The sequence below is a fragment of the Delphinapterus leucas genome, chromosome 1 (assembly GCF_059928025.1).
Source record: "Delphinapterus leucas isolate spDelLeu-1000000601 "Yukka" chromosome 1, BTC_Dleu_Yukka2, whole genome shotgun sequence".
NCBI lineage: Eukaryota > Metazoa > Chordata > Mammalia > Artiodactyla > Monodontidae > Delphinapterus > Delphinapterus leucas.
The window spans coordinates 151,978,618-151,999,834 of NC_143129.1; the positions used below are offsets into that span (position 1 = coordinate 151,978,618).

At 41.5% G+C, this 21,217-nt stretch overlaps 1 protein-coding gene across 4 annotated transcripts in view; it reads left to right on the forward strand.

Annotated features, from left to right (window-relative positions):
- The first annotated feature begins 269 nt into the window (after positions 1-269).
- Positions 270-21,217, forward strand: part of EFCAB14 (EF-hand calcium binding domain 14) — a 37,386-nt gene continuing 16,438 nt past the window's right edge. The window contains exons 1-4 of one of the 4 annotated variants that reach the window (XM_089923181.1): positions 270-1,433; positions 3,004-3,152; positions 9,042-9,187; positions 19,260-19,358. In XM_089923181.1, the coding sequence (XP_089779307.1) occupies positions 1,252-1,433; positions 3,004-3,152; positions 9,042-9,187; positions 19,260-19,358 (576 nt within the window). In that variant the 5' untranslated portion in view covers positions 270-1,251. The remainder of the gene's footprint in view (positions 1,434-3,003; positions 3,153-9,041; positions 9,188-19,259; positions 19,359-21,217) is intronic. The other 3 variants (XM_089923185.1, XM_022575620.3, XM_022575621.3) reach the window with 3 other exon arrangements.

The following is a 21,217-nucleotide window of genomic DNA, read 5'->3' on the forward strand; positions in this document are numbered from 1 at the left end:
ACTTCCCAAGCAGGTCGAGCAGCTGGATGCTTTGCCTGGCCCATCCCTGCTCCTCAAGGAACGAAACTCGCCCTTGTCAGGTGAGCTACAGGTCCCAGACCCTCCTGGGGGAGGGGCCTCCTCGACTGGCAGGCGGGACCTGCCCTCGCTTGAGCCTGCATCCTTTAACACCCCGCCTCCCCATCGCCCCCTCGCATGACGTCACCAGATGGGAGGCCAATGGGAGCGCGCCTTACTGGCAGGCGGTGTCGGCGGTCGCTGCCAAAGGGAAGTGAGTTGGGGCTGGAGCGATGGCCCGGGTCTGGAGCCCGCGGCCGCCGCCGCCGCCGCCGCCGCCACCAGCGAGTCGGGAGCAGGGGCGGCCGCAGCCGGAGCGGGGGCCGGAGTCGCGGCTGGAGTGGAGGCGGCGCGTTTGAGTTGCCGAGGGTCGCCCGTGCCGGAACACCTCGAACTCTGGGTGGGAGCTCTTCAGGTGGGCTGAGCCGCCGTCGCTCCTCCTCACCGCGCCCCGAGGCCCAGACAGCGGGGCTGGGGTCTCCCCAGGCGCGGGACTGGCTCCTCTCAGGCCAAGCCCTCCAGGCCGGGCTCTGGGTCTTCCTCGGCCTCTGGCTTCCTTCAAACTCAGGCCGGAGGCCGGAGGCCGGTGATCATCTCAGACTCGGGCATTTTCTCTGTCGGGGTTGTAGCGGCTGGGAGCCCCCTCCAGCTGCCAGCTAGGGAGGGAACAGCGCCTTCCCATCGTCTCGCTCTGCATCTCCCCCTCTCCTTCCATTGAAGAACAAGTTTCTTTTTTTCTCTGCATTGGAAATTCTACCCCGGAAGTCCAAAACACCCATCTGTGTCCTTCCCCAGCTCCTGGAGCACCTTTAGAAATACTATATACTGACCAGGTCTGAGAGTCTCTTGACTTGACTTTTTATTCTCTTTGGGAGACAAAGGTTCCCCCCTCCTCCACGTCCAGCACCCGCTTCGGTAACTGACAGTGCTTGCCTAGGGCTTTATCCATTTGGATCACCAGCTCCCTGGCCTTTATGTGACTTCCCCTACCCATCTGAGTTACAGTTTCCTCTGGGCTCCAATCTCCAGCCCCCGCGGATCTGGTCAGTCCCACTCCTGGGTGGGACTGACCAGAGGGGCTCTGGCCCAGGATTCCTCACCCTGGAAGGCGGCTCCAAGGCCTCGAGAGAACTGGGCGTCGGGTACGAACCTGGCAGCTCAGGAGTGGGTGCTCCACTTACCCCACACAAGAAGATGAAAAAGCGCAAAGAGCTCAATGCACTGATCGGCTTGGCTGGGGACAGCCGGAGAAAAAAGCCCAAGAAAGGCTCAGGCCACCGCCTGCTTCGCACCGAGCCTCCTGACTCAGACTCTGAGTCCAGCTCAGAGGAGGAAGAGGAATTTGGTGTAGCTGGAAATCGCTCTCGCTTTGTCAAGTGAGTAATGCAGTACTCAGGGGTGGGATGGGGAAAAGGCATCTCCTTGCACTACCAAGGAGGCAAATTAAAGGGAAGGAGAAGGGAGTTCTTAGGAAGAAAAAAGTGTGTAGACCTTGGAAGGCACAGAGGGAGGAAGAATGTTAGGGAGAAGATGAGTTCAGTTTCTGAATGAAGGATAAATTAGAGATCTATCTCTGAGTATACAAAGAAGAGCTCTGAATCTAGGGTGGAAGGGTGGACTTGGGGAATGTGCTAAGAGCCCAGAGAGACCAAGGCGGGAGTAGCAAAGAAGCTAAAAATAGGGAACTAAGAACAGAGAAATTTGGGGGACTAGACCTTTTGTTAAGTATAGGAGAGACAGGGACCTTAGGACTGCAGGTTTTTTTGTTAGGTTGGTTGGATTTTTTTGGTTGTTGTTTTCGGAGGGGGTGTTGTTGTTGAGGGTTTTTTTGTTTCTGTTTTTTTTTTTGCACTCATGATGGGTCTGAATCTTGGTGATGGGGGAATATGGTGAGGGACATTCTGTAAAACGCAAGAGCCTTGAGAGAAATGACAGGTGGGAAACAAAAAGAAGAAGCAGGTTTTCTCAAACCACTTTTAGATGGTGCAGCCACTAGACAAATCCAGTAGTGAGCACAAAGACATTGCGAATTGGGGGTTACGGTAGGAAAGGGCTGAAGGGAACCTTGAAGGTGCCCTTGGACTCTCTTAAGAAGCACGTTAAAAGAAGAGTATGCTGCTGAGGTTGTGGAAGCAAGAGCTAGGCAAAAGGTTGGGATGCTAAAAGAAAAGAGATTGAATCCTTTGAGGTTTGTTTAGAATGTCTGTGTCCTTTTATGTTAAAGGAAGAGATCGGTTTCTTTGCCAGGTGAGGTAGTTCAGGGTAATCCTAGGTTTGGGCTGTGAAGATCTGATGAAGTGGAATAGTTAACTGGAATAGTTATCCTGTTGGGTTAGTTTAGACCTTGAGTGCTGGTTGAAGTTTGGTGTGAAATCTGACCCCTTTCTATGTTTCCCTTCTTTCTGAGCCAATAAGCTGGAGTGTACCAGGTGTCCACTTAAACCTACTGTCTACTTTTTTTCATTCCATTTGGAGTAAAACGCACTCAAAAGTTTATAAAGCTTCAGTAAACTGAAACGAGGTCCTCTGGAGTGAGTATGTATTTAAGAGAGAGAAGTAGATAAGTGAATTACAGGACAGTGACGGAATGGCAGAGAAGCTCTGGTCTTTACACTTCCCTAACCTGAGGCAGTTGCCAAAGAAACTGATGATGAACTGATGGCAGTGAACCGCAGTGCCCACAGGTGCTTCCTGTAGCTCACAGGAACTCCCTCTGTTTCATGTGAAGTTTGAAACCTTTGTCCCCTATAGATGAACTCTTTATAGGTCATATTATTTAGACATATTCAACCTGCTGTTCAGATTTAAGTGTGTTACCCCCGTGTTCCCTGGTGAATTAACTGGTATTCATTAGAGTTGATAATTGCCTGGCGAAAGGTGCTATTTTGAATAAAGCTGTATTCCAATCTCTTCTGTACTCCTGGTTGAATTTGTTCTTACGATCAGGGGAGACTATTTGCGATGCTGCAGGATCTGTTACCCCCTCTGTGCTTTCGTCATCCTTGCCGCCTGCGTCGTGGCCTGCGTTGGCTTGGTGTGGATGCAAGTTGCTCTGAAGGAGGATCTGGATGCCCTCAAGGAAAAATTTAGAACAAGTAAGTGGTCACCCTTTTCAGAGTATAATTTTGGACTCTTTTTCCAGGTTCTAGGACAAAGTGAACCACACTGAATTAAGATTTTTGCTCGCTCTGATGAAGCAATTATATGTTCCCGTCAGCATTTTTTTTTGCGGTACGCGGGCCTCTCACTGTTGTGGCCTCTCCCGTTGCAGAGCACAGGCTCCGGACGCGCAGGCTCAGCGGCCATGGCGCACGGGCCCAGCTGCTCCGCGGCATGTGGGATCCTCCCGGACCGGGGCACGAACCCGTGTCTCCTGCATCGGCAGGCGGACTCTCAACCACTGCGCCACCAGGGAAGACCCTGTCAGCATTTTTAAACTCTGTCTTAGCTGTCAGCTTGAAGGCAATAACAGTTACTCATTTTTAAATCCACAAACAAAAAACAGTGCTTATGCACCACTAGGACAAATAGCATCTGAAATAATGGTATTGAAGTCAACACTTACAGTGCAGAAGGCAAGGGCTAAGATCCAGAAGTCTAGAATCTTGGTTAATCTCCACCTGTTGCCACTTCATATTCCCCAACTATAAAGTGGCAATAGCAACACTAGGCTGTTTCCTTCCTCCTCACAGGGACATTTGAGAAAGCATGTGGGAGTGTCTGTCAGACAGTTTCCTCCTTAATAAAAACCTATAGAAACATAGGACTGAGCAGTAATAATGATAGCCAGCATGTATGGAGTGCTTACTGTATGACAACTCAGAAATAAATATTTGTCTCATGAGTGTTTTAAAGTTTAAGAAACTTGAAGAGTTTTATGTATTCAAAATTGTCAAGTTGTATTTTGCACATCCAAAGTACTTTTTCTGAAAGGTGTGTTTGCATGGTAGCTTCAACCTGTTTTAACCTAAAGATCTTCCTTTAGCAACACTGAGATGTTTAGTTCTAGGTTTCAAGGGTTAATTTTCTAAAGCTAGTAAAAATTTTTTAAAAACAATGTACAAAAAAAAAGAAAGTAAAGTTATACCCAAAAGATGCTTTACTCAGTCTTTGTTTTAACTAACAATTAGTGCATAGCTACAATTACAATCTGAATTTTATTATAAATAATAAAATTAATTTTTAAAAAAAGTTTCTAAGCTAAGGAAGCAGTTTCAGGTTAATCAAAAATACCCTAACTTTAGCAGCTTTAACACACCAGGAAACTGACCACCAGGCTTTCTCAAAGCCATAAAGAAATCTGGCCCCAGAACTAGAATTAGAGTTGTTTCCTTACTTCCTCTCTTAAGCCATAGGAGATCACAACATCCTAGCTTTCCTTCACCCCAGCTTCTCTTTGCTGCCTGCAGTTAGTTAAGTTCCAAACCTGACCTAGGGACAGCTAATCCTTAGTGAGTATGTTAATGACGTTCCTAGTGATGTTGCTTGAAAAAAATATATTGAAATACTAACTTTGGTTTTCTTCTGAGCTTCTGATTCAGGGAATGGGATTGGGTAGGCCACAGTTCTCTACCAGGATCATCCTGACCTATATGTTTTATCAATTGGTGGGATCAGAGTACAGTGTAAGAATGAGGTTTGTGTTTGTATTCTCCTGAATGTTGTCCTTAGCAGTATTTACAAGGTGTTTTTAAGGCCAGTGTTTTCTTGGTAAGTAGTAATCATAACTTGGAAATGAGGTTCTGAGAAGCAGTGTTTTAACTATAAATAACCACTGACGACACCTGTCTGTGCCATCATCTCTCCGTAACTAGTTGGGCCTCCTCCGTTTGTACAACAGCTTGTTTTGGTTACATATAGCAATTGTTTATTTATACATTTCAAAACATTGCTCAGTTCTGCCTTCCAGGGATTCATTTCTCTGATTGCTCTGTGCCTGTGTTTTTAGAACACCAGTGTAATTTGTACCTTAGCTGAGCTTTTCATTTTCAGGAAATTTCTTTGTTTAGAAATGCATATTTGGGCTTCCCTGGTGGCGCAGTGGTTGAGAGTCCGCCTGCCGATGCAGGGGACACGGGGTTTGTGCCGCGGAGCAGCTGGGCCCGTGGGCCATGGCCGCTGGGCCTGCGCGTCTGGAGCCTGTGCTCCACAACGGGAGAGGCCGCGGCGGTGAGAGACCCGCGTACCGAAAAAAAAAAAAAAAAGCATATTTGAAGTGTATACATGTAATAGACCTGACAATCGATCAGGCAACAGATATTTATTGAGCACATGTTAATACAAATATTTATTGAGCACATGTTAATACCTGGAAATACTCTATTCAGGAGATGCCAGGAGTTGTACCCTGGACTGTGAGACCTACTTTCTATCACTGAGCAGCCTTCCCCTGGGACCCTGACTGCATTTGTCAGCCAGTTGAATGAAGCAGATTTGGAATTGTCAGTCCAGCTGCTCTGTGGGCTTTGGTTTGCTGCAATAGATACACCAGCACCTATACAGTCTAAAGCAGGACTTCCTGAAGGAGGATGGGGTAGGGCCTGGGGCATAAATCAATCCGCAGGCTGAACCATTGTGGACTACTTGGCAAGAGTTTTTTTTGTGAAAACCATTTTCTTGGCTAAATGAGGTTAATCTTGTTAAACTTAAATAGTCTTCCTTTGAATTATGCTTCTACTTTCAATATATTTCAATAAGTTTATTTTTATTTCTTGTTTTTCAAGAGGACAATGGAAATAAGACCACCCGCTGACCTGGTTTAAATACCTTTTTGAAAAATTCAGAGCCCCTAGTCCTTTATCTCATTATCTTCCAAGACTCTTGTGAGGAAAAGAGGCAGGATTGCTGAAATATCTGGAACAGAAAGCAAAGCAGATAGGCTTGGTATTTTTCCCTTGAGGCCAAGGAGTAACTTGATCCTTAAGCTTGAAGTGCTGGCTGGCCTGAAACTCTCAGCTCAGTATTCTTCTTCTAGAAGCAGGTACTCCAGAAGACCTCCACAGTTATTAAAAAGATGAGTCTATTCCCAAGCAATCTTCCCTATCGCTCAAGGCTAAAGTGAGGGGAAAGAATTTGGAAGAAAAGGACAGTATTGATAAATCAGACATCTTCATTGCTGGTCATACAGGGAGAGTAGCAGTTTGGTCATTCAGTGCAGAACTTAAAAATGGTCTTGTTAGGCTATAAGCACCTGTGACAGCTAAAGTATACTAGGAAGAGTATTGGTCTTAGAAGCACAAGGTTTGACTGTCGAATCCTGACTTGCTCATTACTAGCTATGAAACATAGGCAAGTCACTTATTCTTTCTGAGCCTCATTTTCCCATCCATAATATGTAAAGATGTATTTGTGCTACGAAAGCACTTTGGGCATTCCTCTGTCATAACATCTGTCACACTGTATAGTAATTCTGGGGCGACGCCTTGCTCCGCACTAGACTGAGAGCTTCAGGGTCTTTTGTATGCACTAGTGCCAAGTACAGGGCCGGGCACATAGTAGGGGCTTGATCACAAGATGAGTAATTACATAAAAGTTTATTGCAGATTATAAAGATGTATAATTATAAAGTATTGTCGTTGGCATTATATGTTGTATCTAAAGGGTGTAGGCAAAAATCTCCATTTCCTGATCAGGAAAAGAGCTAAGTCAGTTCTTTTGAGTATTACTATACTAAATTTTAAATAAGTTGCTTTCCATGTTGAAAGAACATGAATTAGTAATCATAAGTTGTTTGTTTACTATACCTCATTCCATTTACGTAATCAGAGTGCCTTTACTTGTCTTATCTCTCCTAAAAAACCCCAAATCAGATCATGAATATAATCCCCTCTTAGCTCATACACTCCTCAGGATCCAGAGTGTTTTCAGGGCTTGTCAGACTCACATGTGTATTAGTTAATAATTTTAATCCAAGTTATTTATGTGTTTGTCCTACTTCCTCCTCTACTTAATTCATATAGACTGCAGGAAAAAAAGAGACTCTCCCCCAGCCTTAGGATGTTTTACCACCAGAGAATGGCAGACGTGTGTGGGATAAGTTTTTCTTTATAACCTAACTGGATATGTATACGAAATTCAGTTGGGTGCTATAAGTGCTACATTAATTTCGACTGGTAAAATATTCCTACCATATGAGATGAATGTATTCCTGCAAACTGTGTGTAAATCAAATGTTACATTAAAAGCACTTAGCCAAGTCTACTACTTTTAAAGAAATCCTTCACATATTTTTGAAAAGTGAATAAAAATATCTAATTTCTTTTAATAGTTCTGAATTTTCAGGTAGTGGGTTTGCTTACGGTGAGGATACCACCGCCACCCCCTGATTTTTGGGGGGATTTTTTTGTTGTCGAATTTATTTATTGAGTTTTCTTTGTTTAACTTAATAGGATAACATTAACTCCATTTCATACCATACAGTCATTTCACTGGATAGGCATTTGCATGCTTCTGTGTACCTGGGACTGTGCTGGGCCCTGGGAATACAGGACCCAATAAGACCTGTCCTCAGGCAGCTCTCTGTCAGTCTGATGGAGGGGACAGACAAGTAAATAAGTATAGCACAGTGTGTTCAGTGCTCAGCAGAGTTTGGAGTGGTAAAGAGGTAACGGTGGTCCAAGGTGGGGGCCAGCTCTTTGTGCTGAATCTCGAAAGGAATTAACTAGGCTAAGGTGGCAGGAATGAAGAAGGGGCAAGCCAAGGGCATCTAGGCAGAGAGAGCAGTGTGTGCAGCCACTGAGGCTTAAAGAGGTTGGTGTGTCAGGAAAATCAGCTTGGCTAGAGAGTAGATTGAAGTGGTAGCTAAAGTGATGAGAAATATGGTTGGGAGGTAAGCAAAGGCCAGATTTATTTAGTCTCTAATACTTACTGAGTGTCTGAAGTGTGCCAAGTATATTCTAAATGCCAACTATACAGAAATGAACAAAAGAAGCCTGGGAACTTACATTTTAGTAAATTATTCTTTATCTGTCCATTATGCCAATTTTTGGTTTTAAAGAAAGCATATGACAACTAATCAGGCAGTCTGTGGCTTTAAAAGAAGGACATAGGTTTTATTCTAGAGGACCAACCACTATCAATCAGTATTTTATTTTCCATGAAAAGGAAAGGATACTCTAAAGAAAGAAGAGAAAGCAGTCTTTCAGGCCACTACCTGCAGGCTGGCAAATCTCTAAACCATCCATGAGATGTTGTTTCCCAAAAGAAGGGCCAGATAATACCCTATACTTCACCTAACATTTTCCTTTATCTTCTGTTTCACTTTGAGCTTTTGGGTTGATTTAAGAAAACACTATTTGCTGTTTACGAAAAAGACTTAAAATCTTCGCTCTCATAACAGTACTTGAAAGGTGGTAAGAATCTATCTTGCGTTTGACCAATTTGAGATAGAAAAGAAATAGATTTAAACATTTAGAGATATAACTTAGGATGTCACCTTGAGCATTAATGGAGTAAGGTTTATAAATCTTCATTGACCAGTCAGAAAGCTTCTTAATTGAGAAGGTCAGTACTTAACATTTATTTATCACGTATTGTATGCCTGGCCAGCTGTGTGTAGTGCTTTACAGCCATTCTTTCACTTAAAATATACTTCACAGGATGGTTAGAATTATCACTGTATTACAGATGAAGAAACTAAGCTCAAAAAATTTGAGTAGTTTGCTCAAAATCCCAGTAAGTTACAGAGTTGAAATTCAAATCTAACTCTTTCTGCTGATGTTGTTTGTTACCATTTTTAGCCACCTGACTTTAAAAAGTTGTATTGACAGTAGTGAAATAGCCCCAGTTAAATGGAGCTTTAGTGTTAAAGATATACATTTACGTAAATAAAGGAATAGTAGAGTTGATAGATATGAATTGTCATTATCCTCCCAGAATTAACTTTCATTAATCTATCTTCTTTCCTGCTGTAGGATCATTTTTTCATCTTGGAGCCATGAGGGAACTTTATGGCTATTTATTATTGTTCTTATTTTTGCTTTCAGTGGAATCTAATCAGAAAAGCTCATTCCAGGAAATTCCCAAACTTAACGAAGAACTACTCAGCAAACAAAAACAACTTGAGAAGATTGAATCTGGAGAGCTGGGATTGAACAAAGTCTGGATAAACATCACAGAAATGAATAAGCAGGTAGCAAAAGTGTGATTCTATTTCTGTGTAAGCTATGAATATTTCATTTTGTCTGTTTAGTATGTATCTGTAAGTATAGGGAACTCACTTCAGATTGTTTTACTTTTTGAAATGGTGCTTTGCATACTGTGATCCCAACACATTAAAGTCAGGTAAGATAGGTAATAGTTATGCATTTACCCAATATTTAAAATGTTAACCCTTTCTGCAAAGGAACAGAGTTTTACCAAGTAGAACAGTTTAGAGGAAGTTAGAAATTCTTGAATCAACTTTTCCTAAGGAACAGTGCAGGTATTAAATTTAAGAACAGTGTCGTTGGGCTTCCCTGGTGGCGCAGTGGTTGAGAGTCCGCCTGCCGATGCAGGGGACACGGGTTCGTGCCCCGGTCCGGGAGGATCCCACATGCTGCGGAGCGGCTGGGCCCGTGAGCCATGGCTGCTGAGCCTGCATGTCCGGAGCCTGTGCTCCGCAACGGGAGAGGCCACAACAGTGAGAGGCCCGCGTACCGCAAAAAAAAAAAAAACAGTGTTGTCTAACGCCCAAGAAAATTGTTTTTATTAGATAATGAGAGCTTATTTTGTTTAATATAGTTTACAAACTTACAGCCTTGGGGTGTAGTGCTATATGCTGTACTAAAAGCTTATCAGCAGCTAATGGTAAGTATTATTCTAGAATAGCATTGGAGGAAATGGCAGAGTTGGTTAAATACCTTGACCAGGCAAGAAGGACAAGAGCCAAAACTTTTCCAGTCCCTAAATTGGCCAGATCTCACATTCATTCCGAAAGAGAGACTCTGCCAGAGGAAAAGAGCATATTCAGAAGATGTTGATGCAGCATTGTCAGGATTCAACAGTCAAACCTTGTGCTTATATGAATAAGGTGCTGCAGTTGCCACTTGGTAACTATAGCCCCTGTTCTCAGTTTCTGTGGCTTAGTTAAGAAAGACGTGTGGATCGAGAAGAAAACTCAAGTGCCAAGTGAATGGTACACCCACAAAGTGCTTAAAAATAGTTTTGTCATCCCTGTCGTGGCTAAGAGGATATTCTATTCTCAGAGTGGAGTCACAAAGTTCAGAATCAGCCAGGGCAGAGAGCACCGTGCTAGAATAAAGTGCTTGCCATTGTTTTTGAAGCTACCCCCTCCTTTCAGCAGTAGTTTGGGAGTGGGGCGGTTCAGCACTTGCGACCAGAGATCAGTGGCCTGGGGCAGAAGCTTTCAAACTTTTTCCTGGAACCCACAGTAAGAAATATTTTCCATCATTACCCGGTAAACACATGCATACATGTATGTAACTGAAATAAAAGTTTCTGAAAACAGTCACTTGTCCTTAATATTATGCTGCCTTATGATATTTTATTATTTTTTATTCAGTTCTCTTTCATTTTTCAAAAGTATTCGTGAAATAATTGATGGGTTGCAGCACCTAGTATTTACTAGTTATCATTTAGCCTTGGACTCTGAGTTATAAGGGCAAAGCAGGTATGCACTCCGTTTTTACAAGAAAAATAGGATAAACTGTGGTCTTGCTTGTATTCACAGAGCAAATGAGCAGTTTGTCCAGAGAGTACATCAGGTGAAAGTAAACCATCGTGAAGCACTGAGAGACAATTAGCATCTCTCTCTGGGGCAAACTGTGGGCTCTTTATAGTAGCCAGTCGTGGAGTTTACCGCGCTGAGGTGCCTGATCACACCAGAAGGTTGTATATTGTGTTCTGAGCTTTGCGCACAGTACTGATGATGATGGTAACTGCCACTCATTAAATGCCTTCTTTATGCAGGCCCCTATTAGATGTACTACATCTGAGATCTCCTTTCTCCTTTTTCGCTTCTACAACTCGGTGAAGTAGGAGGTGCTATCTCCATTTTATAGATTAAAAAACTGAGGCTCAATGAGGTTAAGTAGTTTGCCCAAGGTCAACAGCTGTGTAGCAGTTCTAACAAAATATTCAAGTTGTAGGAACCTGTTTTCTTTCCAGTTTTCTACTCTGCCTTCCATCTTTATAACCTCTAAAGGACACAGTAGGTGCTTAGTAGATAAAGCTGAAAGGATGTGAAGTCGAGTCCCTGTCAGGGCTCATAATCATTCATCATTGATGATTGTCTGTTTTAGTAACTTTTTTACTTACTATTTAAAGAGCACTGAATTTTAACCCCAAAGCAGCATTTCAGGCTTTATAGTGTAAAATGGTCTAATAAAATGGTCTACAGTAGCTATTTTTAATTTCACTAATGAAAAGTCATGTAATATGCATGAAAGTCATGACTCATCTTTTGGCTGGAATGTGGGGGATTTTTCCTTAATGGTTTGTACCTAATTCAACTTTTTAGACTCTTTGAATTGCAATGTGTGACTTCAGAGATAAGTTTTATAACACTTGAATCCATTCTGACATGCTATGCTAGAATGTGTCTATCAGAGACCAAAGCAGTCCCAGATATCAATAATGGGAGAGTGCCCCTTGTCTCTCTATTCTAGTTAAACATGTAGCTTTCCTGTAGTTTTCCACAGATGTGGGCATTATTCCACCCAAGAGAGGAATGCTGAAAAATGGAATCCAGCTTTGCAGTTTCTGGGACTGTAGCTGGGTCCTACTGACAGTGTGTGGTCCAGGTCTTATAAGTGAGTAAGAAGTCCCAAGTGTTGCCTGGTAATTGGAGCCTTAGTGGTCAGCTCTCCAGAGCATACTCTTTCTGTGAGGCAGCTGATACCCTAGGCCTAGAGCGTTTGGGGCATGGGGAGAAGTGGAACAGCATCTCACCTTACATTGCCTCGGCTTTCAGGCTGCTCCTCTGGTTTTGGGTGAAATGATAGCTGTCAACCAGCCACACTGGCCATTCGTGAAGCCATTACCATTCTTGAGATACCTGTGACTAGCATCAGGCTCTGCCACAGCCTCAGGATAGAGCCGTACCTGGGAGAGTGGTTTCTACCCAGATTGTTCCACCTAGAACACAGCTTGTTGTCCCTTTAAGATCTGGCCAGTTGTCAGTGGAAGGAGTTGTTCCCTCAGGTGAAAAAAAGGGAACCACACAATTGATAGGTCATTTGGAATAATCATATCCTTGCCCATCGAGTTGGTGTAGAGCCAGTTGTGTACGTGATTTGGGGCTGAGTAAAACACACATGGGGGAGACCCCCTTCCAAGTACTTTATGATTGAGCATGTTAAGATAGTCTTCGAAGGCCCAGTGGAGGGCATGGGGAAAGGGCCAGCCAAGGAAATCTGTCACACCCCTTCCAAAGCTTTGTGATGTGTTTTCCTATGTGTATATTTCTTTCCCACCTTTTGTCTTTAAAATTTCATGAGTAATATGTGAATGTATTCTTATATAAGATTTAATAGTAAAATACACATAGAACTCTTACGAAAACTCCCCTTCAACCCCATCTCTGTATGTGCCCCCATCACACACAGATACACACACATAACACACATTCCCTGTCCCCATAGTTCTTCGCTGTCAATAGCCTGGGCTACATTCTTACAGTCCCCTTTATATGCATTTACAGAATTGTAATAGCTTTTAATATGAATTAGCTTTTAGGTTAGCGTGTGCACATGCACACGCGTGTGTGTGACTAAATGGAGTCATTAGGTATATATTCTACAGCTTTCTCTGTTTACTCAATATATCTACACCCTTAGTGTTAGACATTTAGATGTTTCTAGAGTTTTGCAGTTACAAATAAGAAAGCAGTGAATAGTCTGGAGCGTACATCTCTATGCTGGTGAAAATAAAGTAATCTTTTTTTAATTTGTTTTCTTTCAGTTTTATTGAGATATAATTGATATACAGCACTGTATAAGTTTAAGGTGTACAGCATAATGATTTGACTTACATACATCATAAAATGATTATCACAGTACATTTACTGAACATCCATCATCTCATATAGATACAGAATTAAAGAAGTAGAAAAAATATATATATTTGTCCTTGTGATGAGAACTCTTAGGATTTACTCTCTTAACTTTCATATATAACGTACAGCAGTGTTAATTATGTTTATAATGTTGTACATCACATCCCTAGTACTTATTTATCTTATAACAAGAAGTTTGTACCTTTTGACCACCTTCCTCCCACTCCCCCTCCCCTCACAATTCCCCCCCCACCCCACCTCTGGTAACCAACCACAAATTTGGTCTCTTTTTATGAGTCTGTTTGTTTTTGAAGTATAATTGACCTATAATACTGTTAGTTTCTGTTATACAACATAGTCATTTGATATTTATATACATTTCAAAATGATCACCACAATAAGTCTAGTTACTTATGCCACCATATAAAGATAATACATAGTTATTAACTGCATTCCCAACACTGTGCATTTCATGCCTGTGACTCATTTATTTTTCACCTGGAAGTTTGTACCTCATAATCTCCCTCAATTAGTTCTTTCCTTCCCCTACGCCTCCTCCCCTCTGGCAAGCACCTGTTTGTTCTCTGTATCTGTAACTGTTTCCGTTTTGTTATGTTTGTTCATTTGTTTCTTAGATTCCACATATACGTGATATCATACAGTATTTGTCTTTCTCTGTCTGACTTATTTCACATAGCATAACATCTTTTGGGTCCATCCATGTTGTCACAGATGGCAAGATTTTATTCTTTTTTATGGCTGAGTAATATTCCATTTTGTGTGTGTGTGTGTGTGTGTGTGTGTGTATCATACACACCACAACTTCTTTATCCATTTATCTATTGATGGGCACTCAGGTTGCTTCCATATCTTTTCTATAGTAAATAATGCTACAATGAACATAAAGGTGTATATATCTTTTCTAATTAGTGTTCTCATTTTCTTTGGATAAATACCCAGGAATGGAACTGCTGAATCATATGGTAGTTCTGTTCTTTATTTTTTTGAGAAATGTCCCTACTGTTTTCCATAGCGGCTGCACCAATTTACATTCCCAGTGCAGGTGGGTTCCCTTTTCTCCACGTCCTTGCCAATACTTGTTATTTGTTGTCTTTTTGATAGTAGCTATTCTGACAGGTATGTGGCAATATCTCATTGTGGTTTTCATTTGCATTTCCCTGATTATTAGTGATGTTGAACATCTTTTTATGTGCCTGTCTTCTTTGGAAAAAAGTCTGTTCGGATCCTCTGCCCATTTTTTAATTGGGTTGTTTGTTTTTTAGATGTTGTTGTATGAACTCTTTGTATATTTTTGAGTATTAACCCCTCGTCAGATATATCATTTGCAAATATCTTCTCCCATTCAGTGGGATCCCTTTTTGTTTGGTTGACAGTTTCCTTCACTGTGTAAAAGCACTTTAGTTTGATGAAATCCCATTTGTTTATTTTTGCTTTTGTTTCTCTTGCCTAAGGAGACATATTCAAAAAAGTATTAATAAGACCAGTGTCAAAGAGCTTACTACCTGTGTTTTCTTGTAGAAGTCTTATGGTCTCAGGTCTTTACATTTGAGTCTTTAATCCATTTTGAATTTATTTTTGTTCATGGTATGAGAGAGTAGTCCAGTTCAATTCTTTTTCACGTAGCTGTCCAGTTTTCCCAGCACCAATTATCAAAGAGGCTGTCTTTTCCCCATTGTATAGTCTTGCCTTATTTGTTGTAGATTAATTGCCCAGATAAGTGTGGGTTCATTTCTGGGCTCTCTATTCTGTTCCATTGATCTATGTGTCTGTTTTTGTGCCAGTCCCATACTGTTTTGATTACTGTAGCTTTATAGTATAGTTTGAAATCAGGGAGCATGATACCTGTAGTTTTGTTCTTTCTCAAGATTGTTTTAGCCATTTAGAGTCTTCTGTGTTTCCATACAAATTTTAGAATTATTTGTTCTAGTTCTGTGAAAAATGCCATTGGTATTTTGATATGGATTGCATTGAATCTGTAGATTACCTTGGGCAGTATGGTCTCATTTTAAGAATAATTTTTCCAATCCATGAACACGATCTGTCTTTCCATCTGTTTGTGTCATCTTCAGTTTCTTTCATCAGGGCCTTACAGTTTTCCAAGTACAGGTCTTTTACCTCCTTAGTTAGATTTATTCCTAGGTATTTTATTCTTTTTGATTAAACAAGTAACCTTTAGGATAGATTTCTAGAAATTGCTGAATTAAAGGGTGTAAACGTTTCAAATTGTGACAGATAATCCTAGATAACCATCTAACAAGTCTTCTCCAATTTACATTTCCATTAACAGTGCATGAGAATACCTATTTCCGTATGTGCTTTTCAAACCTCAGTGTTATTCATATCTTTTTAAGGGCATGTGTTAAAACCTCCTTGATGTTACTGCTGCTCTTAAGAGGTTTATAGTTTGCTGAGAGTATCTCTCTGGAGCTGAAGTTTCTCACCCATTTTATTTTTAAATGGATAGAGTTGGAATGTTGAAGATTAGTCTGAGTATTTTGGAGCACTTATGGAGAATTGCATGTTTAAGTGCTTATTAAATTTCATTATTAAAGAGCTAACACCTACTTGGTATTTTGTTTGTATCAGGTACTCTGCTGAGAGCTCTAGATATGTATCTCATTTAAGCCTCATAGCCTGTATTAGTCATCTGTTGCTGTGTTACGTTTGTCCCAAAGCTTAATGACTTAAAACAACAAACATTTATTATCTCACAGGTTTTCTGGGTCAGAAATTTGGAAGCAGCTTAGTTGAGTTGTTCTGGCTAGGATCTCTCTAAGGTTGCAGCTAAGATATACAGCCAGGGCTGCATATCTGAAGGCTTGACTGGGACTGAAGCATCCTCACTCATGTGGCTGTTGGCAGGAGGTCTCAGTTTGTCCCACCATGGCTTCTCCATAGGGCTGCTTGAGTGTTATCACAACATGGCAGCCGGCTTATCCAGAGTGACTGATCCAAAAGAGAGCAAAAAGGAAGACAGTGCTTTTTTATGACCTAGTTTTCAAAGTTGCCCGTTGTCACTTGCACTTTATTCTGTGGGCCAAAAGTGAGACACTCAGTGCAGGCCACGCTCAAAGGAAAGGGAATTAGTGTCCACCTCTTGAAGGGAGGACTATCAAAGATTTTGTGGACATATTTTAAAACCATCACATGTCCCTATGAGATGGTTGTTGTTATACCATGCTACCAGTGAGGAAAATGAGTTCACACTTATGTAGCCTTATCTCCTACTTCCTAGACTCTACCCCCTACTCTGCTTGGTCTACCCTTCTCAGCGTCCATCCCAGACACAGAGTGTTCATTCTTAGCCATTCATTCATTTGGTAGATGCTTATTGAATGCCTGTCTTTGTGTCAGGCGTATTATGGAAAATAAAACAGACATGGTCTTTGATGACATGGAGCTTACAGTCTAGTAGTGGAGGAGAGAAACCTTAATTTAAAATCACACACATAAATAAATCATTGTCACTCTGAGAAATGCTATGAAGGAAAAGTATTCCTGGGTCTATTCTTGCTATTGCTCCCTACCTATTCCCTGATGCCACACTCACCCTTCTAACCTAGAAAGGATAGCTGATTTATTTCTATATATAAAACTCTTACTTCTCTGTCAGAGTCTGATTTGAGTCCTGCTTCAGTGAAGCCTGTCCCTTTCAACCTGCACTAATATTTTCTTAGACTGTATTCAGTATCACATTTAGTACTTGTTTCTTTAATGTTACCTATCTACTTCTACCTCTCCCTCCCCCTCCCTCCCTCTCCCTCTCCCTCCTCCTCTCTCTTCCCCTCCCCCTCTCCCTCCCTCCCTTTCCCTCTCCCTCCTCCTCTCTCTTCCCCTCCCCCTCTCCCTCTCCTTTTCTCACTCATATTTTGCTCCTGCCCCCCAGGCCTTCTTTCTATTCTTCAAATATGCCAAGCTCTTCTCCACACTGGGACCTTTGCCCTAGCAATTCCCTCTGCCCTGAAATGTACTTCTTTTTATCTCTCTCTCTGGTTAATTCCTATTATTTAGATCTCAGTTTAAATTTCATCTTCTAATAGAGGCCCTCTCTGGCAGTCCAATCTAAAGTAGCTACCCAGTCACTCATCATCACCTTATTTTTTTTTCACATCTTTATTGGAGTATAAATGCTTTACAATATTGTGTTAGTTTCTACTGTACAACAAAGTGAATCAGCTGTATGTAGACATATATCCCCATATCCCCTCCTTCTTGAGCCTCCCTCCCACCGTCCCTATCCCATCCCTCTGGGTCGTCACAGAGCGGCGAGCTGATCTCCCTGTGCTGTGCAGCAGCTTCCCACTAACCATCCATTTTACATCTGGTAGGGTATGTATGTCAATGCCACTCTCTCACTTCATACCAGTTTCCCCTTCCTCCCCATGCCCTCAAGTCCGTTTTCTACCTCTGCGTCTTTGTTCCTGCCCTGCCACTAGGTTCATCAGAACCGCTTTTTAAAATTCCTTATATATGCGTTAGCATACGGTATTTGGTTTTCTCTTTCTGACTTACTTCACTCTGTATGACAGACTCTAGGTCCATCCACCTCACTACAAATAACTCAATTTCGTTCCTTTTTATGGCTGAGTAATATTCCATTGTATATATGTGCCACATCTTCTTTATCCATTCATCTGTTGATGGACATTTAGGTTGCTTCCATGTCCTGGCTATTGTAAACAGAAGTCACCTTATTTTCATTTTCCTCTAATGTATCCCGCTATCTAATTTTTCTTATATCAAATTGTCTGTCTCTTTGTACTAAAATGTAAACACCAAAGATCACTGACATCTGTGGTGTTCACCACTGGAATAAAATAGGGCTTAATAGATATTTGTTGCAGGAATGAATGAATGAGTGGGTGAATGAAAGGAAAATGGTCTGACGCCCCTGAACACATCCCTCCTAAAAGGAAAGAGGGAGAAGAGTTCCAAGGCTCCTCATTGCACTCCCTTGTTCAGAACACGCTGGGGCTCACTCCAGGAGCTCTCCTTAAATACTGTACACAGTACTTATTACTATCTAATACTTTGCTTCTTTGTTCTTCTGTCACCTCCTACCAGGATGTAAGCTCCATGAAAGCAAAACCTCACGGTCTTATTTGCCACTTTCTCCACAGTTCTGGGTACAGAGAAGGTGCCAGACATTTGTTGAAGAAAAGAATAAGGGGTCAGGTTTACTTTGTCTTGTATCCATCTGATGCCTACCACAGGGTTAGGCATGTGACAAGTGCCCAGAAACTTTCATGGTTACTCTGTGAGGCCATTCTGAATATAATCGCTATTGGTAGATCTGTGTCCTCATCCTAGAACTTGGGACAGGAAAGCAGTGTGGAACCAAGTTTTGAGCCACATTGCAAGGTTTTTAGAATATGATCTCTGCAGCCTGAAACTGAGTATTACACAGGTTCCGCCAGTCCTCATTCTAGAGAGAAGTCCAGCTATTTAGAATTTTACCCATAAATAGCAGAAGGGAAGATACTTTTTATTTTGATTCAATTCCTATTTTAATACATTCAGTATATCAGTCAGCCAGCAGGTCAGTGGGTATTTATTGAGCCCCTTCAGGGTACAAAGTAGTGCTTTGGTTGAGCTATTGAGTTTGAAATATTAATCACATTGTTAAACCAAAACTAAATCCCCAAGTAGTTGAAAGTGCCATTCAAGTTGTCAGGGTTCAGTTGCTGTCAACTGTATATTGTGATGTTGGGCTTTTACTTTATAATATATGTTCCCACTTGGGCAGAAACAAAAGTTCAGCAAATAACTGAGGGGTATTTTTTACCAAAATAAAATCTTTCAGAGGTCCTTGATCATTAGCTTTCTTCCTGTCCAGTTGTTGAAGGATTGTGTTGTAATTACTGCATCTTTTGGGTAATTTAAGATTTTTGCATCTTGTAGCTGCCAGGAGTGGGGTAAAGAATAATGCCTGCCTTTCCCTCCTCGGCACTGGTATTTAAACTGGGCAGGGAGAGAAGGGGTGTTATCGCTTCCTCCTACATCTCAAGTCTATCCAAGGTACTCTGCAGAGTTCTTCTACTCCTGTGACCTGACTGGGCATAACGTCTGGATCACAGAATCGCATGATGCCCAAAGGTGCTTGACATCACCATCAGCTGTAGAGTGTGTGAAGGGAGCATTGTTCTACAAGTTCTGTTTTCATTGTTTATTACTCATTTCCTTTCAGATTTCTCTGCTGACTTCTGCAGTAAACCACCTCAAAGCCAATGTCAAGTCAGCTGCAGACTTAATTAGCCTGCCTGCCACTGTAGAGGGACTTCAGAAGGTAAGTGCTGTGTATGGGCACTGAAATTAACCTACTGTAATTCTGTCTTCTTACAAATTCTCTTTGAAAGGCTGGCATTTGAAATCAGCTACTCCAAGGGGACAGTAATAGAGTTCAAGACATCTCTGCTTTGGTCTGGTTGGTTGGGCCTTTAATTTGCAACAGGTGGTTTTAGCTATGGTTTATATAGATTCACACCTTTTTATTTGGCTTTCCAAGTCCCAGGATCGCTTTGCTGGGACTCTTGTGTTAACATGTGTGGGTTTGCTTTTCATTACTTGCCTGTTTCAGTTCATCATCCACAACGTCTTTATGAAAGCAGAGCAATTGTACATGAGAGTTGCTCTAAGTTGCTATTATTTTCCATGATTGAGAAAGAGAGGGGATTTTTTTGTTTGTTTTCGTTGGTTTTGTTTTTTAAAGATAATTTGGGGAAGTGCAAAATAAAAACTCAGGATGTGATAAATACTGGCAAGGATGTGGATAGAGGGAAACTTCCAAACACTCCTGCTGGGAGTATAAATTGGTAAGAAGCATTTTGGAAAACAATATATATTATTTTATAAAGGTAGAGAGACACACCCTCTAAGCAAATCACTCTTAGGTATATGCCCTAGACTCTAGGGCCTAGGCAAACATTACTTTAGAATTTCTATTTACTTGATCCCTAGGATTCAGCCTAGAGCAGGAGGCAGTAACCAACCAGATGAAGAATATGTTGGGATCTTTAGAGCTGGGTGGGGAGAGTGGGTAGGGAATGGACGGAAAAGAGTGTGCTTAATGGGCACACAAGCAACATGAGGCCCTGTAGCAGGAAGTGGAAGAAGGATTCTGGAGCAGGGAACCCCAAACAATGGGTATCAAATCTAGAATCTTTGGCTTTTAAAAGTCAGTGTGTGCTGAGTTTGATTTGATTATATACCAGGCTCTATAAACATACAAATTGTTTCCTCAAAGGAGTGAGAAATTCCTAAGCCAGAAACAAAACTTGTTATTTTATAGCCACACCACCTGTGTGTGCTCAGTCTCTATAGTCTGCTGTTTGTCCAATATGGTCATCTGCTTACAACTTATAAAAAAAAGTAGGGACAACTTTGATGAGACCAGACTGTTTTTGCCATTATTCCCAAGGGTCAAGTGGGGAAAAAGGTAGGCCTCTGTAGCCTTTAATACAGAAGCAACTCTGGCAGTCTTGCATTCAAAAAGGAAATTGGTTTATTCTTGCATTCGTTAATTCAACAAACATTTGTGGGGCTTCCTCCAGTATGTGCCAGGCACTTTGCAGTTGGTGAAAATACTAGTTTCAGGGTTTTGCTCTAGAGTTCACATGGCTCTGTCAGCTGCTTCCTTAAAAAAAAAAAACTTAAACAAGAGCTTACTATCTTCTTGCGTCCTGATGGGCTCATGCATCCAGCCAGTGAAGATTCTCTAACAGTGGATGTCTTTGAATGCTTGTAGCTGCTGTAACAACAGACCTTACATAGACAAAATCCCAGATTAGAGACTTCTACCCAGTATGTTGTCTCTTTGCAAATCTGTGCATTTATAATGTCAGGCACTACTTTTATTACAGGTGGCTCAGTTTTGAAGTGGTAGGTCATCTCAAAAAACCTAACTTCAATGTATCTCATGTAATTTTTTTTTTTAATGTTGAAAATGTCATTTCTTTTTCTCTTGGATTCTTGGCTATCAGTATAATAAAAACACCCTTGGTTAAAAATACTAATGGGACACTATAAAATTATCAGTATATCTTAATGAAAGACCAAAACCTATCAAATTAGTAACACTCCTTTAGATGTTCCTGTAGGACAAGGCTGTTTTAAAAGATCATTTCTGAATTATATTCCTAAGTCCGC